Source organism: Ceratotherium simum, chromosome 16 (genome assembly GCF_057802395.1).
Source record: "Ceratotherium simum simum isolate JZ-2026a chromosome 16, ASM5780239v1, whole genome shotgun sequence".
NCBI classification, from domain to species: domain Eukaryota; kingdom Metazoa; phylum Chordata; class Mammalia; order Perissodactyla; family Rhinocerotidae; genus Ceratotherium; species Ceratotherium simum.
Window position 1 is genome coordinate 39104819 of NC_141915.1, and position 15598 is coordinate 39120416.

At 58.6% G+C, this 15598-nt stretch overlaps 1 protein-coding gene and 1 pseudogene across 1 annotated transcript; one reads left to right on the top strand and one right to left on the bottom strand.

Annotated features, from left to right (window-relative positions):
- Positions 1–1453: 1453 nt before the first annotated feature.
- On the top strand, positions 1454–3091 carry LOC147915011 (uncharacterized; annotated as a pseudogene).
- On the bottom strand, positions 2523–15598 carry STAC2 (SH3 and cysteine rich domain 2). Its single transcript, XM_087441084.1, has 12 exons — positions 15425–15598; positions 15118–15235; positions 8371–8677; positions 7900–7997; positions 7634–7724; positions 6480–6592; positions 6326–6389; positions 6171–6232; positions 5635–5732; positions 5198–5249; positions 4700–4837; positions 2523–4122 (listed from the first exon to the last, which is right to left on the bottom strand). The coding sequence occupies exons 2-12, from the start codon at positions 15205–15207 to the stop codon at positions 4018–4020; spliced, it is 1218 nt and encodes a 405-aa protein (XP_087297210.1). The 5' UTR covers positions 15208–15235; positions 15425–15598; the 3' UTR covers positions 2523–4017.

Here is a 15598-nt window from a genome sequence, read left to right on the forward strand (position 1 = left end):
TAGCAGGCAGATCCCCTAAAGTAACTGCTGGATCTCCTCCAGGTCCTGGAGCCTTATGAAATTCTGATTAAAAGATGTGTCCATTTTTTCAAGAGCATTCAACTGGTCCCATCATGTAATGCTGCATACCCTTTAAAGAGGTTCATGGCCCCCAGGTAAAGAATCCCTGAGCAAGTCCAACTCTTCATTTTCTGGAGGAGGAAACCGAGGCCAGGAGGGACCAATGACTCCCCAGAATCCCAGCGTTGCATGACCACTAGCACCCGCCTTTGATTTCTCCATACGTGGGAGGGTGTGACTCAGTGGGCTGCAGTGGAGGTACTGAGCTCAGCTGCTGCTGCGAGGCTGTGAGCTGGAGAGGGCTACAGGGTCCTTGGCCTCCTTCCCAGTGCTCTCTCTGAGGCTGAGAGAGGGACCGCCTAGGCTGGCTCAGACAAAGCACAGGGAGGGCTGTGGCTGGAAGTACACCTCATGCCCCCAGCTTGCCCCAAGCACTGGGAGGAGGGGGTTAAGGATGGAGGGTGAAGAAGGCTGAAGGGGCCAAAGAGAGTGGCACTAGCAAGATAGGCGGGGTTGCACAGAGGGATCACTCTGCTGTGTCTTCCCCTCCCTCCCCCGGCGTCCATCTCTCTGCCCTTTTAGGCCTCCTGTCTCTGGCTCCCAGACTCCTCCTCTTTTTGCATGTCCCCTAAGCCTGGGTGACTTTTACGCCCACACAGTACATGACAGGTTAAGCTCAGGCGGAGGTGGGGCAGATAGAGGGCACATGTGGGTCAGACAACAGAGCCAAATGGTGGGTTGGCACCACCAGTGGCTTCCTGGGCATCCTCTGCCCCAGGCCAGTGGTGTTGCTGGCCCAGCCATCCCCAGACTGGGCACAGAGGAGGACAGAGGCTACAGTGGGGGCACCAGCTGTTCCCAGCCCCCAGGCTGTGAGCATGCTGTCAGTGGTTCAGCCACCAGAAAAAGCTGCTGTGCTCAGCAGTGCGGCAAATGGGCTGGGGAGGAGGCGGAGGTCCAGGCCAGCTGGTGGCAGACACAAGTGGAGTCTATAGAAAGCTTGGCTGCAAGGCTCTCACTGTCTCCAACGGGGTGGGGTCTTGATCCCTGGAGACCCCACCCAGCATCTCAGGGTGTTTCTGTTTCCATCTTGTTGGTTTAAGGCACTAGGGACCCAGGGTAGGGTGGGGAAAGAGCTAAACTGGGAGCCAAGAGACATGATTTCTGAGACTGGCTGGACCACTAATTTGCTGGGTGACTGTGGGCAGATTATTAGCTCACTCTGGGCCTCAGTTTCCCCATGTATAAAAGGGGCAAGGTTGGCCTGGATAATCTGTATGACCTTGGGTAAGCCACCTAACATCTCTGCCTCAGTTTCTTCATCTGTGAAAAGCGGATAGCACCACTTTCCTCACTGGGTCATTGAGAGGATTAAACCAATTCAGTTCCTGGCATGGTTCCTGGGGCACAGTAAGTGCCTATTTATGCAAGTTCTCCTCTCTTTAAACCTTTGGACTGGGTTTGTGATGGCTTTTTTGACTCCCACCATCGGGGCCCTAGGAAGGGGAGAGTCATCCTCCTCCTGCTCCCCGCCACCCTCCCCTCCAAGCTCTAGGGCCTTCCCTGGGTGAAGGAGCTCGAAGAAAGCTCAGGGTCTGGTCCCACCTGGCCTACCTTGCTTCCGGGGTGGGAGGCTGGAAGCCGGAACCGGACGGTTGCGTATCAGGAGGGTCAGGCCTCGCCCCCTCTGCATGCAGGCAGCACCGGCGGTGCCCTGGCACCCCCGCAGCCCGCCTCTCCCTCCCTCTGCGCTCCCCTCTGCCTATAAATAGCTCAGGACGTGGCTGCCGTGGCGGTGACGCGGCCGGCCGGGCGGAGGGGAAGAGGCTGCTCTGCCGGCAGGTGGGCGGCAGGCACCGCGGCGGGAGGGGTGCTGCCGCCGGCCCCCTTCGTGCCAGGCTCCCGATGATGGGCGTGATTGAGTCATCTCAGGGCCCCACTGTCCGCGACTGTCCCCGCCGCCAGCGTTTCTGCCTCGGGCTTGGGGGGCTGCGGGGGCGAGGCTGATCTCGGGTGGGTACTGAGCCTCCCCAGTCCCGAGCACGGCTGGTTGGGCGGAAGGGTCCTAACGTGGGTGTGTGGTCCCGAGGTGGTGCCCGCCCCCTGCGCGACTCAGGTGGGTGTAGGCCCAGAAAGTGACCGCAGTCCCACCCTCTCTCCCTCATGCGGCCCCCAAACCTCTTCCCACCCTCCTTCCTCAGGTCCTTTCCACGTCATTCTCCAGTTCGGCTCTCCCCAGCCTTTCTCTCCAACACCTCCCAAATCCCCCTGGTCTCAGGCTGCTTGGGTGGAAGTGAGTGAGGAGGCTTGGGGACCCCTGCAATGTGAGCCCCACACCCCTCCTCTCAGAGATCAACAGATTCTTCCGCCTCAAGCTTGTCCCCTCTCAGTACCTTCAGCCCCCACCAGACTCCTCGCCCCTTTCCTTCCTCTACCCCAAGCAGATACACAGAGCAGAGAGGTTGGGACAAGAAACATTTAATTAGGGGTCTGGGGGCTGGGCAGTGCTCCAGCAGACCCGTCATGCAGCCTCATGTACAGTGGGCATTGGGCCCGCCCCTGGGACATTGCTGGGGGGGCCTCATGGCAGCAAACAGGGCAGTGTGGCTTGAGCCCCCCCTCTGCCGGGGGAGAAGTGGGGCAGGGGCCAGTGAGGAGGAGGATGTGTCCCTCCCCTTACATGGGAGGGTGTGACTGTGCCCAGGATGGGGGGTGGCATTGGCTGGCATGATCAAGGGCACAAGAGGAGGCTCTGAGCTTGGGGGGAGAGGGAGGTTGGCACCAGAGAAAAGCAACCTGCAAGGGAGGGGGTCCTCTTTATGTGCGCCCACCCCACCCCCAGGGTGTCTACCCCCTTCCTTTCCTGGTGGCCAAACAGGATGTTCCACCTTTGTCTGTCTCCCACTCCCTCTTCCTCCCAGGGCTCTGTGTCCAAGACAAGGGAGCAGGTACAGCCAGAAAATGGATCCCCGAAACAGCAGCCCTGTCCCCCACAGAGCCTGGTGAGAGGGGTGAGGAAGGGCCATTGTGAGGTCAGTCCTGAGGGTGGGCTCCTGGGGGAGCCTGGGAGGCCTGGACAGGAACTGAGAAGCACAGTCTCCCCTGGCTGGTGGTCCTGTCACTGGGGGCTTTTAGAGTCCTGACAGGGAAATGGGGGTTGTTTTGAACCAAGCATGAGTCAGTTTTTTGTTCTCAGACAGGTTTCTGTGTTCACGCTGTTCTTGGGTGTCCTTTTCCAGTGGACAAGGGTAAGGTGAGGCTGCTCTGGGGTGACTGTTCTACCTGAGGGGACAGTCTGATTTGCCACACCCTCCCCGGACCTCAGCCCTTCCCCCCTCTGTCCGCCCAGGTTTCAAGTAATGGGAGAGATTCCTGCAGAACTTTCCTGAGAATTGATGGAGTGACAGAGGTGGTGAGACCAAGAGGTGGACTCAGGACCCTCCCGCAGCCCTGAGACCCCTCCCAGCCCAGGGCAGAGGGCTGAGGGACCCAGGAAGGACCTTCCCAAGGCCGCACTTCCAAAGAGGCAGCCGCATGGTCACACACATAGACCTAAGCAGAGGGGAGGTGTCAGGCATGCAAAGGTGGTGTGGGCACGGAAAGGCTCTCTGGAAGAAGCAGCAGGGAAGTTCCCTAGGAACACCCCCCAGGGCTGGACTCAGCATGGCAACGGGACTGGGGGTGCCTGGCACTGGGTGGACCTACCTGGAACTTCCCCACTCTCCCTCACTTTCTCCTCCTCCTCCACCCCCAAGTCCCAGAGGAGCAACCCCCTCAGGGCACCCCACCCAAGAAATAAAACCTTCCTCAAAGCAGAAGGCTCCCAAGCCATGGTGAGTGGCCCCTAGGAGAGAGGCGGAGGGAGGAAAAATGTAGGCATATGCCTTCTCCCCCTCCGGGGCCAGACGCGAGGGCCAGGCATGGGCAGGGGTGGCATCTGGGTCCTCTTGCCTCCTCTCAGATCTCAGTCAGGGCATAGGCTGGCACCAGGCCCCGCTTCTTGCCGCTGCTGACGCGGATGAAGCCGTCAGCATCCTTGCTCCTGCCCATGCCCACACAGATCTGAGGGAGAAAGACATGGAGCTGAGGCCTGGCACGGCTCGCAGCCCTGGCCCCAAGTCCTGCTGATGGTTCCCAGGGGGCCCACCCCAGGGGATGATGGGACCAGCATTAGATGTGGATGGAGCCCTCAGCTGGGGTGATAGGAGCAGATCAGGGCACAGCAGCAAGACCAGGACATCAGCAGATACTTAGCAGCACTTTGAGGCTGACCTTTGGGATCAGCTGGTCTTGCCCGGCCCCACTCCCATTTCACAGAGCAGGTACAGAGGGAAAAGGACTTGCCCGAGTTTATACAACAAGCCAGAGGCAGAGCCAGCATTCGAACTCAAGCCTCTAGACTCCTAATCTAGACTCCTCCCCTCCAAGCTGCCTCTAGCCCCCTGCCTATGTTGGCCGCCAGCCCCAGGTCCCCAGCAGGGGATGACAGGAGGGCCCTGCAGTCGCACCGCTTCTAATCTGCCTTCCCTCCTGCTGCCAGGCTGCAAGCATCCTCCTCCAGGGCATTCGCCCAGCCAGTGCCCCTGCTGCCCCTCTCCCATGCCCACCTCCCCAGCCAGGGCAGGGCCCAGGCACTCACCTGATTCTCCTTGAGGCTCATGTAGCCCTGTTCCTTGTTCCCGGAGAATGGTTGGCAGCAGCGCCAAACATTCTCGCCTGGCCTCACCCGCTGCACAAAATTGGCTGGGAAGAAGCCGACCCGGTCACCAGTCTTGCCCTGGGGACGAGGTCGGCAATGAGCACCAGTGCCACCCCCACCCCCACCGCTTTCTCTAGACCCAGTGCCCACTCAGAGCCAATGCCATCGTCCTCCAGACCCTGGGCTCTCTTTGTTCAAGCCCCCGGTCAGATGGCTTCTGGCCTGGGAAGGGCATGAGGTGGGCAAAGGGACAAGGTTGAGGCAGGGAAGGTCAAACTGAGAGCAAGGCCCAAGGGTTGGTCTTAGGCTTGGCCAAGCCACTGGCTGGAGAAGGGGAGATCTTTGGGGCCTGTAGAGAAGGTGGGGCAGTACCCCTCGAGAGGGGGGTCTGCTGAGGTGCCTACCAGGGTCCCTCTGCTCCCCACCCTGCCAAGTCACCTTCCACCAGTCCTCGTTAGAGTCATCCACCAGCATGATCCGGTCTCCAGGCCTAGGAGGAGAGAGCTGGGGTAGCACGTGGGCCAGGAGGGACCTGCCCTCTCTGCGTCACAGCAGTCCTGGGCCCCCAGACCTCCTGCATGCCCCCCTCAGCTGAGGGAGGAGTCTTGATGCCCTCAGATGATACTGTGTGACCACAGGTATGGTAGACTCTCTCCAGGACAGAGCCCGGGCAGGGGGCAGGAGACATGACATCAGCACCTATCACTCTTGGACTCTGGGCTCCGGCTTCTCTCTGGGCTCAGCAGCCTCAAGCACGCGAGGAGAAGGTTCCTGAAGTTCCCCCTCACACTCATGTTCCGAGCTCTGGGAGCACAGAGTCCTGAGGTTGGAGCCAGGCAGCTTCCCAGGGGGGCTGGGCCACAAAGAGGACTTACTGTAGAGCCAGGTCATTGTTTTCCTGGGGCAGAAACTTGTAGAGCGCGACGTAAGAGTACATGGGCCCCACATCTTTCCGCAGGGGGGGTTTGGGGGGCTGTGGAAAAGCTCTGGGTCAGTGATGGGAGGGCGACATCCTCCTCATTCCACTACTATCCACTTGCCCTGACCTTGCCTACTGTGGGGGGCTAGGAGGTGGGACACAGTGCTCCGGGGTCAGTGACAGGGAGAGGTCAGACTCTCCTACCTGCTGTGCTCACACACCCCTGGGGACACCGGACCAGAGATGCAGAAGGGGGATACTCCTTTGCCTGCTGCACCCTAGAACTGCCCACCCTTGGGGGAGCAGGAGTGGGCAAAATAGGCATTAGGTCAGTGGTGGGAGGGGACTTCCCCCCTCATGCCTACTCCCCCTGGCATTGCCTGTCCCCACCTCCACTCACCATGCTCTCACCCACCTATGGACCAGGGACAAGGAGAAGCGACATCCCCTTCCCACCTGGCCTGCGGGGACTCAGTGCCAGCATCATCTCACCTGCTGTCCAGGGCTCTTCTCCTCTGCTCCTGACCCTTCGCTCTCGGCCGGGGCTGTGAACACTGGAGATGCCAGGGTGGGGCCAGGGTGTGAGGCAGCAGGGAGCTGCTTGCATTGTGCTCCATTCCTGCCCTTTGGTCCCCACCCCCACTCACCACTGTCACCAGGGCCCTCTTCTGAGCTGCGGATGCTGCCTTCCCCATCCTCGGTCAGCTCACTCTGGGGACAGAGGGGGGGAACGGCTCAGCACCTGGACCCTCACCCTCAGAGACCCCTGCCCCCAAGGCTCTCCTTTGGTGCCCACCATACCAGGCTCCGCGTGGGGGACTCAGAGGTGCTGCTGAAGCTGGAGCGGTTCATCAGTGCCAAGGAGGTGCCATAGCGCAGGGTCTCGTAGACGGGGTCCACCTTCCCACTGGCCCCTGCCGAGGATCCACCCTCAAGGGCAGGCAGCCAGCTGCCAGCCTTGCTCTGCCCTGAAGCCCCATATCTCTGGCCCTGGCTCCCTCCACCCCCCCGGCTCCCCAGCTCAGCATGACCTAGGCTGAACTCCCCACCTCCCCCACTTGCCTCTCTGAAGTCTTCCTCTTCCCAGTGAGAGCTCCACGTCCTCCCATGGTGCCCATGCAGAAACCTGGAGCAGCCTTGACCCTTTGCTCTCCTCACTGTCCATATTCACTCCATCACCTAGTCCTACCTCCCAAACATTTCTAGAATCTGCCCACTTCTCTCCATCTCCACTGCTACCAGCCTGGTCCAAGTGACCAAACTCTCTCGGCAACTGTCCCGGCCTCGCAACTGGTCTCCCTGCTTCCGCACCAGCCCCTCCAATCCACAGAGCAGCCAGAATACTCTTGTAAACACACAAAAGGTGCCCTTAGAATAAAGTCAAAAGAACAATCCTAAAATGGGCCCCAAGGCTCTGCCCCTGTGGTCTCGTTACACCTTCTCGCTCTCACCCCCTCGGCCCCAGCCACATCGTCCTTTCTTTGACTCTGTGCCCCTTCCTGCCTCAGGCCACCCTCTGCCCACACCAGTCTTCCCCAGATCCTTGGGGGAGTAACTCCCCATCCTTCGTGTCTCTGAATGAGGACAGTGCCTGCTTTATCCTCTCTTTATTTCCTATCCTTCTCGCTTCAGGCATTCATCCAAATGGTGACTAAGTGATGTTTGTGTGATTATCCATTTCTAGATGGATAACTCCCTGCCTAGACCATGAACTCCACCTTCTTCAATGCTGTGTCCTCGTGTCTAGCACCGTGCCTGGCACTTAGTAGGTGTTCAGTATAAAGTGTCTGTTGAAGGATTAATGAATGAATGAACCCGACATTTGGGACAGGAGCATCCAGGTAGCAGTCAGTGCCAAGAACTGGCAGTGCCATGTGACTCTGGTGCCCATCTGAGGAATGCGTGGGTTTCTCATGGCACCACAGTGGGATCAGGGGCAACCGGGGGACACTCACCCGTGGGTGGGGACTCTCTGCTTGTGACACAGGCTGGTGGCGGCTCATGCACCAGGAGCGGGGAGCTGAAGTTTCGGCGGAAGGAGGAGGACTGTGGCAAGAGGGGGCAGAGAGAGGGCACGGGGATGTCACAGCCCACGGAGAGCTTGCCTTGCCCAAGGCTAAGGACCACCCCACAGCAGGAACCAGCCTTGAGGGGCACTCATTCCCCCACATGCCAGTCCTGGGAGCACTCAGCCAGCCGTCTCCACATGGTCCCCACTCACCGTCTTGCCTGGGCATTGCTGGTGGGAGATCTCCTCGGAGCACCAGAGGTGGACGCTGACTTTGCATGTCTTACACCGCAAGCCCTGCTTGGAGTTTCCTGGGAAGAATTTGGGTTCGGCAAGAGGGGTTGGTCAAGAGGGGATACACTCATGAGCAAGGAGCAGAGGAGGCAGGTTAGGGCATGGGGATAGGGCAGGGGGCTGGGCATCCTCATGCCAACCTTGGAGCCCAGCGCCTACCCCTCATACAGTCAGGGTGTGAACTGGCACTGAAGCCTGAGTTGTTAGTAAACACAGCAACACTAGGCACCCACCCAGCCAAGGGTGCTCATTTGTCCACCCAGGGTGAGGGGCACAGTTAGGATTGGGGGCCCTGAATAGCCAGAGCCCACTGTCAGGCAGTTCCCTGGGCCCACCCCCAACACCCACATTGGCCCCTCCCCTTGCCACCTCAGGGTCTCAGGCACCTACCCACAATGAGCTGGTGGCACAGCTCACAGGGGCTGGCTCGCTTGAAGACGTGTTCCTGGAAGCTGTGCAGCCTCACTGGTTTGAGTGGCACCAGGGGGCGTGGGATTGGGCAGGGGGAGGGGGCTGGGGTGGACAGGTCCCTGTCTGTGGGTGCCGATGGTGGGGAAGGGGGGGGCAGCGGGGTTGGGGGCGTCAGCAGCACTTCGGTGGGGCACTTGAGCTCAGAGCCCGAGCGGAGGAGGAAGTTCTCCGCACTCTTACTTCGCAGGATGGTCTTGAGGGAGAAGGAGCGCTTGAACCGCTGGAGCTGAGAGAGGAAGAGGGCCTGTGAGTAGAAGCCGAGAGGGGGCTGGCTCCCCTCCAGGACATCTCCTCGGTCAGCGGCAGCCTGAAGGCTGAGGGCCAGAGGTGAGATGTAGTACTAAGAGAGAGGCTGCCAAGTTCCAGAAGGTAGGTCACAATTCCAGATGTCTACGGAGCCAGGCAGGTAACCTCCATGAGTAAAGGAGTTCTGGCTGGGTAGGCATATAATTAGGAGTGGTGGGGACTGTGGCAAACTGGACATCCAGGGAGCAGCGGCTGGTTTCCTCTAGCCAATGGAGGCTAGCCCATATGGCCAGCCCACTGTTGCCAGGTTTTCCAATTTTTCAAAAGAAATCTAGACTTTTATATGAAATTGGATAGAAACAAATTCAAGAGATTTTATTTCCCTTTTTCTTTGCAGAAATGGTATACTATTTTTCCTATGCCTTGATTTTTCACTTAACAGTAAATCTTGGAAATCATTCTATACCAATACATAAAGAGTTTCATCATTCTTTTTTATGGCTATACTGATTTCATCGTATAGCTGTACCATTTACTCGAGTTAAAAAAAATAATACTCCGGGGGCCAAACAAAACACACCAGGTCCCCAGTTTTCCACCTGTGTTCTTTTTTTTTTTTTTTTTGGTGAGGAAGATTAGCCCTGAGCTAACATCCAATGCCAGTCCTCCTCTTGTTTGCTGAGGAAGACTGGCCCTGGGCTAACATCCGTGCCCATCTTCTTCTACTTTATATGGGACGCTGCCACAGCATGGCGACAAGCGGTGCATCAGTGCATGCCCGGGATCCAAACCTGCGAACTCCGGGCCGCCAATGCAGAGCGCGCGCACTTAACCGCTATGCCACTGGGCCGGCCCCTCCACCTGTGTTCTTGAACAGGCTGGGAATGGGGGAGTGGTCATCCTGGACCCTCAGGATGGGTCCATTGGAGGGCTGATTCTCCCTCCAAAACACCTCCCCAGCCCATCCCATACAATCACCTCCACAGCCCTGCCCTTGTTCAGGACCCAGCACCCTCAGTTTGGTTCAGGGCCACAGACCTTTGCCTCTGCCTCGAACATCCCCACATGCTCTCCATACAGCTGCCGGGGAGGTGATCCTTGATTCTACTAAAAACCTTTCATAGCTCCTCAGGACCCAGCCACGGCCCTTGCCCCAGCCATGAGACTCTGCAACTTGGCCAAACCTGCCCTTCCAACTCATGCCTTCGGCCTGCAGCCCAGACATGACGACTTGAACTCGTCCGTATTGTGTGCCTCTGAGCTTTTGACGTAATTGTCCTCTTCTCTGCCTCATCCAATTAATACCCTCTTTATCCTTCAGGGTTTCCAATGCCTCTTCCTCCTTCAGGAGCTGTCTCTGCAGGAATTCCACTTAGAGGAACCACTCCGTCCTCTGGGGCCCGCTATACCCAGTACCTACTTCCATTTTAGCTCCAATCAGTTTATGTTGCCATTTACTTCTCACTCCCCTCGAGTCTGTGAGCCCCTTGAGGGCAGACACAGTTGCTTCAAATCTCCACACAGGGCCTCAACACATAACAGGCGCTCAGTCAATGTTTGTTGAATAAATGATGAGCAAGGGCTGGAATCCTAAAGGGAGCCCAAGTTCTTGGGTGCAGGTGGATTTTGCAGTGAGGCCAGAGTTATTTCCACTGCTCATCTGAATGCACCCTTCTTGAGTCTGCCCAGAGTAAAGTCTGGAAACCTCTCTACCCAGATCCTTGCCCCACTCCCCTCCTGTTGAGATCTCCCTTACCCCTGCCCACTCCTTTCCACCAGCAATAGAAAAAGGGAGCCAGAGGCCTGGCTTCAGGCAGGGAGACTTGGCCAGGGTCCCCCGCTGGCACACCGGGAAGCCTGTGTGCCATGGCTGCCAGCCTGGCAACTGTGCCAAGGGGATGAAAATATTGGCCCCTCCAGCCCTGGGGAGGCCAGCAGGCGGAAAGACAGAGTGGGAAACAGAGACGGAAGTGAAATTGGGAACAAGGCAGGCCCCAGTGTGCCAGCTGAGAGGCCAGAGCCCTGGGGTGTCTGGCATGCTGAATTGCCCAGGTCCTTCCAAATCTAGCTTCCTGGGTAGCACTGTGGGCTTCTTTGTGTGTCTGTGAGAAACAAGGCCCCAGGTCCCAGGCCCCAGATGCCTGGGTGTTGGGGCAGAGGTGGAGGGCCAGAGGCACAATTAATTAGAACACAAATGTGTTCTGTGGGCTGATTGTGGCTCTGGGGGCTCTGATAGGCTCAGAGAAGCAGATGAACCACCTACCGTTCTGCCCAGGGGCTGTGGGCACAGAGCACATGAGTTCTCTGGGAGGATGCGCTGGGAGTAGGGGGCAAAACTAAGCCTGCTGCCTAAAGGCAAGTCACTTCACGTCCTCCCTCTGAGCCTCTGTCTCCCCATATCCAAGAGGAAGGAGTCAGGACTAGATGCTCTCTAAGCAATACAAGGTTCTGGTCCAAAAAGCAAAACCATAAACTTACAGATATAATGAGGGGCTGTCATTGTCAGAGCACTGGAATTGAGTTGGCACTTTATATGGGGCATCTCATTAATCCTGGCACTACCCTCCGAGGTGGTGACAATTATTGCCTCACTTGTCAGAGGAGGGACTGAGGCTCATGGGTTAAATCACTTACTCATCAGGAGTCCTCAGCTGGTAAGTGGCAGAACCAGGACTCAAACCAGTGGCTCTGGCTGTTGAGCCCAAGTGACCAGAAGCATCCTGCTGCTCTGGGCCCTGCCTTGGCCTTCACTTCTGCCCCTCAGTTGTGCCATGGGCTTGTCCACCAGGTCAATCAGGAAGTTTAGGGTTAGAAGGAACTTGAAAGCCTGGCCACCTAGAGCAATCCCTGCCCGCCCTCTCACCTTGCACTGCCCTGGCCACATCCCCTCTGAATGGTTGTCTGACTCTATTGGTCACCTCTTGCGACGGAAGCACACCCTCTCTTGGGACAGTCATTCCATCTTTGGGCAGCTGCAGTCACTGGAAAGTGCTTCCCTATATAGAGCTGAAACCTGCCTCCCTGCAATCTTTGCCTATCGGCTCTTTTTCCTCTCTTGGCTCCAGAATGGGTTACTCCCTCTTCTACACATCAGTCCTTTAAATATTTGAAGACATCAATCATGTTCCCCTCCTCCCAAGGCCATTATTTCCATAGTAATCCTCAGAATGAGATTTCAAGCCTCCCTACTCTCCAGCCTGTGCTGTTTCCTGGTCCCGCCCGGCCTCAGTGCCAAGAGCCACCTCTGCAGGCTACCAGAGGCCTCTGGAACAGAATGTTCCCCAGCACCAGGGCAGCCCCGACTCTGCCCACCAACTTCCTGGCTCAGCGTGGGCCCCAGATCCCAGGAGAGCAGAGAAGCAGGAAGGAACAACATGCCACCTGGGGTGGCTGGCAGATGTCAAGGGCTGTGGCTGGAGGGCAGGATGGGGGCACCTCTGCCAAATGGCTTGAAGCCTGCCCCCTCCAACATCTGGCTTAGCTACCCAAACCTCATTTTGGCTCAGCCTAGCCAGGTATTCCCACTCCTGGAATTCCTAGTTCCCAGAGAGGATCTTTCCCCATATCCCCACCAGCCATTTGTTGGTGCCCTCACTGTCCCAGGACTCATTTCCTGGCATGAGGAGAAGTTGCCATGTACCCTGGCAGGCTGGCCCAGCTGGATCCTATTCACTTTCAATGCACCAGGAGCTTGTCTGGCTTAGAGCCTGGACCACCAGGCCTGTTCTTCTGAATCCCCTCCCAGAGGCATGACCTGGCCTGCCTGCCTCCCCCCATCTCTCCTGGACAGTCCCTTCTTTGCTCAGTTCCCCACAGCATCTCCTCACTTCCCACCAGCTCCGGAAAGGGCACTAGGCAGCAGGTGGTGGGTGGTGGCAGACCTGGCACAAGCTCAGATGGCAGAGCTGGCAGGGCAGGGTCTTCCCAAGGATGGCACCAAAGCAGGTGGTGGCAGGCCCTATGTGGTAGGATGGGATGGGGACGCAGAGAAGGCGATGTCGACACTAGCAGGGTCGCTGAGTAGCTTGGTTATAGGCGTGAGCCCTAACCTTAAGGTGGGCAGGAGGCTGGACATGGGCGGGCAAGAAATGCGCACGGGGCCCCAAACGCTGATGAATAAGCCTAGAATATTGGCTTCATTGCCTGATGGGCACCAGCCCCCTCTGTTGTACCTGCCTCAAACTGAGCTGGGTGGGCAGCAACCAACCCACTTCCTTCCCTCTCCCTCACCCCTACAGTCTGGAGACAGAGACTTCTTTGGGAACAGGTTGAGGTGGGGGCATGAAAGGAGGCTGGCAAGGGCCCTGAATTCTCTCTCTCCCCTCCTCTGCCATCCTGAGTACCACCCTCCCAGACCCCAGGTCGGCCTGTATTGTTATTACTGAGTCCTTCACAAGGCTGGGGGGAGAGCGGCAAAGGGGCAGGGCTCCAACTGGCCTGGCACAGAGGAGCCAGGTCAGGTGTGCATCCCCCTCCTCCCCTGCTCCTTGGATCTCCAGACCCAGAGGTGATGGCACTGCAGGGCCCTTGGGCTGGGGGGAGAGAGGTACAGAACTGCCAGGCTCTGACCTCGCCCTCCCCACACAGCTGAGCTTGCAGCCTGCTGATTGCTAAGGCAGCACTGCCCAGCTCCTGCCTGCTTTCGGAGAGCTCTTAAGGAGGGGGCAGAGAGGTCAGGCCTTGGCGTGGGAAGCAGAGCAGGGCCTGGGATGCCCCCAAGCCTCTGGGAAGCAAGCAGGGGGATTGTGTATGTCTGTCTAGGGCAACTAGAGAGCAACTGAGAAGGTCAGGGGCATTGGAAATTAGGATGGGGCTCAGCTCTTGGGACCCTCTGCTTGAAAGAAGCTGTCACGACTGCCAAGCAATAACCTCCCATCCCAACAAGTCTTTCCCAGTAGAGACTTGGCTCTCTGAGGGGGAGTTGACTCTGTTGTCTGAGACCCCAGGGGCTCATTCTCTGAAGGGGCCAGGAGAAGGTCAAGTGCGGATCTGGAGACCTGTACATGGAGACCCACTGGGTCCCTCTGGTTTAGGGATGGGGAGGTAGCTGGAGTGTCTCAGCCAGACCCCACCCTGGTCCTACTTATCTCCCCCTGGTCACTCCCTTGATGACCTTGACCTTGAATTAACCTCATATCTTGGGGGATGGTCAAGACAGAATGAGGAGGAAGATGGACATTGGAAAGAGCTGTAGATGAGCAAGTGATACCAGGGGGAGCCAAAGACCCCACCCATTTCTGGTTTTCCCTGTCCCCCTCCTCATCTGGAGGACAGGAGCAGAGTGAGAACAAAACTCCTGGTGGAAGGGACAGGGAGTGAGGTCTCAGCCTGAAGTCTGGGGAGGGGGCAGGGAGCACCCTTGACACAGCCGCTTCTCTCCTCATCCCCAGCCCGCTCAGGTTGCTCCCGCAGAACTTCTTGCGGGTCAGTAGCGAAAACCTGGAACTTGGGGAGGGAGCGGACAGATTAGAGGTGGGGGGAGGCGTTGAATGTGAGCTGCGTTCTCCCCCCACCCCCTTCAGCGCCAGGAGTCTGGGCTCCGCCTGACTTCACTGGGGAATAATTTATTCATTGTGACTCCCGCAGGAGTAACAATCATACATAATTAGGGTTAATTATGACATTCATTAATTATGATGACTTCTCTTTTTGCTTCACCCCCCCCCCCCCGTCCCGCTCCCGGGGTGGGGGGTGGGGCTGCCTATCTCTGCTCTGGAGCCGCAACAGTCCCCCTGTCCCCGCCCGCGATGGGCCGCGCTGCCGCAGCCCCCAGCGCGGACTCGGAGCTGCGCACCCCTGGGCCGCGGCCTCACGTCCCCGAGCATAGCCCGGTTGGGAGCGGGGAAACGCAGGACTGCGGCGGGTCAGAGAGAGACGTCCAGAGAGACTCCGATAAACACATAGAGACGCCGAGAGAACCCGGGAGAGACGCACAGAGAGAGACACCAAGACAGAGACAAACAGGTTGTAGAGACATTTTCAGAGAGACACAGGCAAAGGGAGAGGGACAGACTGAGCTACAGACAGAGACCTGGCGGACACGGGAGGGGTGCGCCTCGCACGCACACACGGCGCGTACACCGTCCCAAACCCGCTACACACCGCTACACACTCCCTCCGCCTTCGCTGCGCCGATTCCCTCCAACAAAGACCAGTTCCCACCTCCCTGGAGGGTCACGGTAGCGCATCCGCTCATCACGCGCGCAAGGGCGTGTCGTGCTTGTGTGATGGGGGCTCCTTGTGGCCCCTCGTCGCGAACCCACTCCCCCCAAGTGGCCACGCGGAGCCTTAGGGATCACAGGGGCCCCGCTACCGTGACCCAGGGCACCTGAGCCCACAGTGGCGACCGCGTCGGGAAGAGGGCGCGGGGGCCAGGGGCGCACCGGGCAAGGGGCCCAGGCCTTGTGACTCCCGAGTTACCTTGGTTTCCTGGAGGGCAGAGCCGGTCCCCGGGGGTGTGTGGGTGGCCGCGTCATCCGGTTCGTTCTCCTTCTCGCTCATTTCGGTCATGGTTGGGGTAGAAGGGGCGAGAGGGTACCTACACCCGACGGCAGGCCCGATGGGGGCAGGTTGCGGGTGGTGGGCGTCTCTCTGGGACCTTGAAGCCCTTCTCCAGAGATTGCCCCCCAATGAACCCTAGTTGAAACCCGCCCAGGCGAAGCCACCCCCCACTCCTGGGCCCGGGTGGAGAAAGTTCCGGGGTTGGCCGGTGAGAGGAGGTAATTACACGGAGCCGCGGGAGCCGGACGAACGCGGGAGTGAGGACCGAGGGTGTGCAGAGGATGCTGCTCAGAGCGAGGGGAGGAGGGAAGTGGGGACGCAGGGATGAGCCGAGGGAGGGAGCGACGGAGCTGTCCGTGTCCGGCCGGCTCCGCGGTCCTCTGCGCCCGCCCCCCATCCC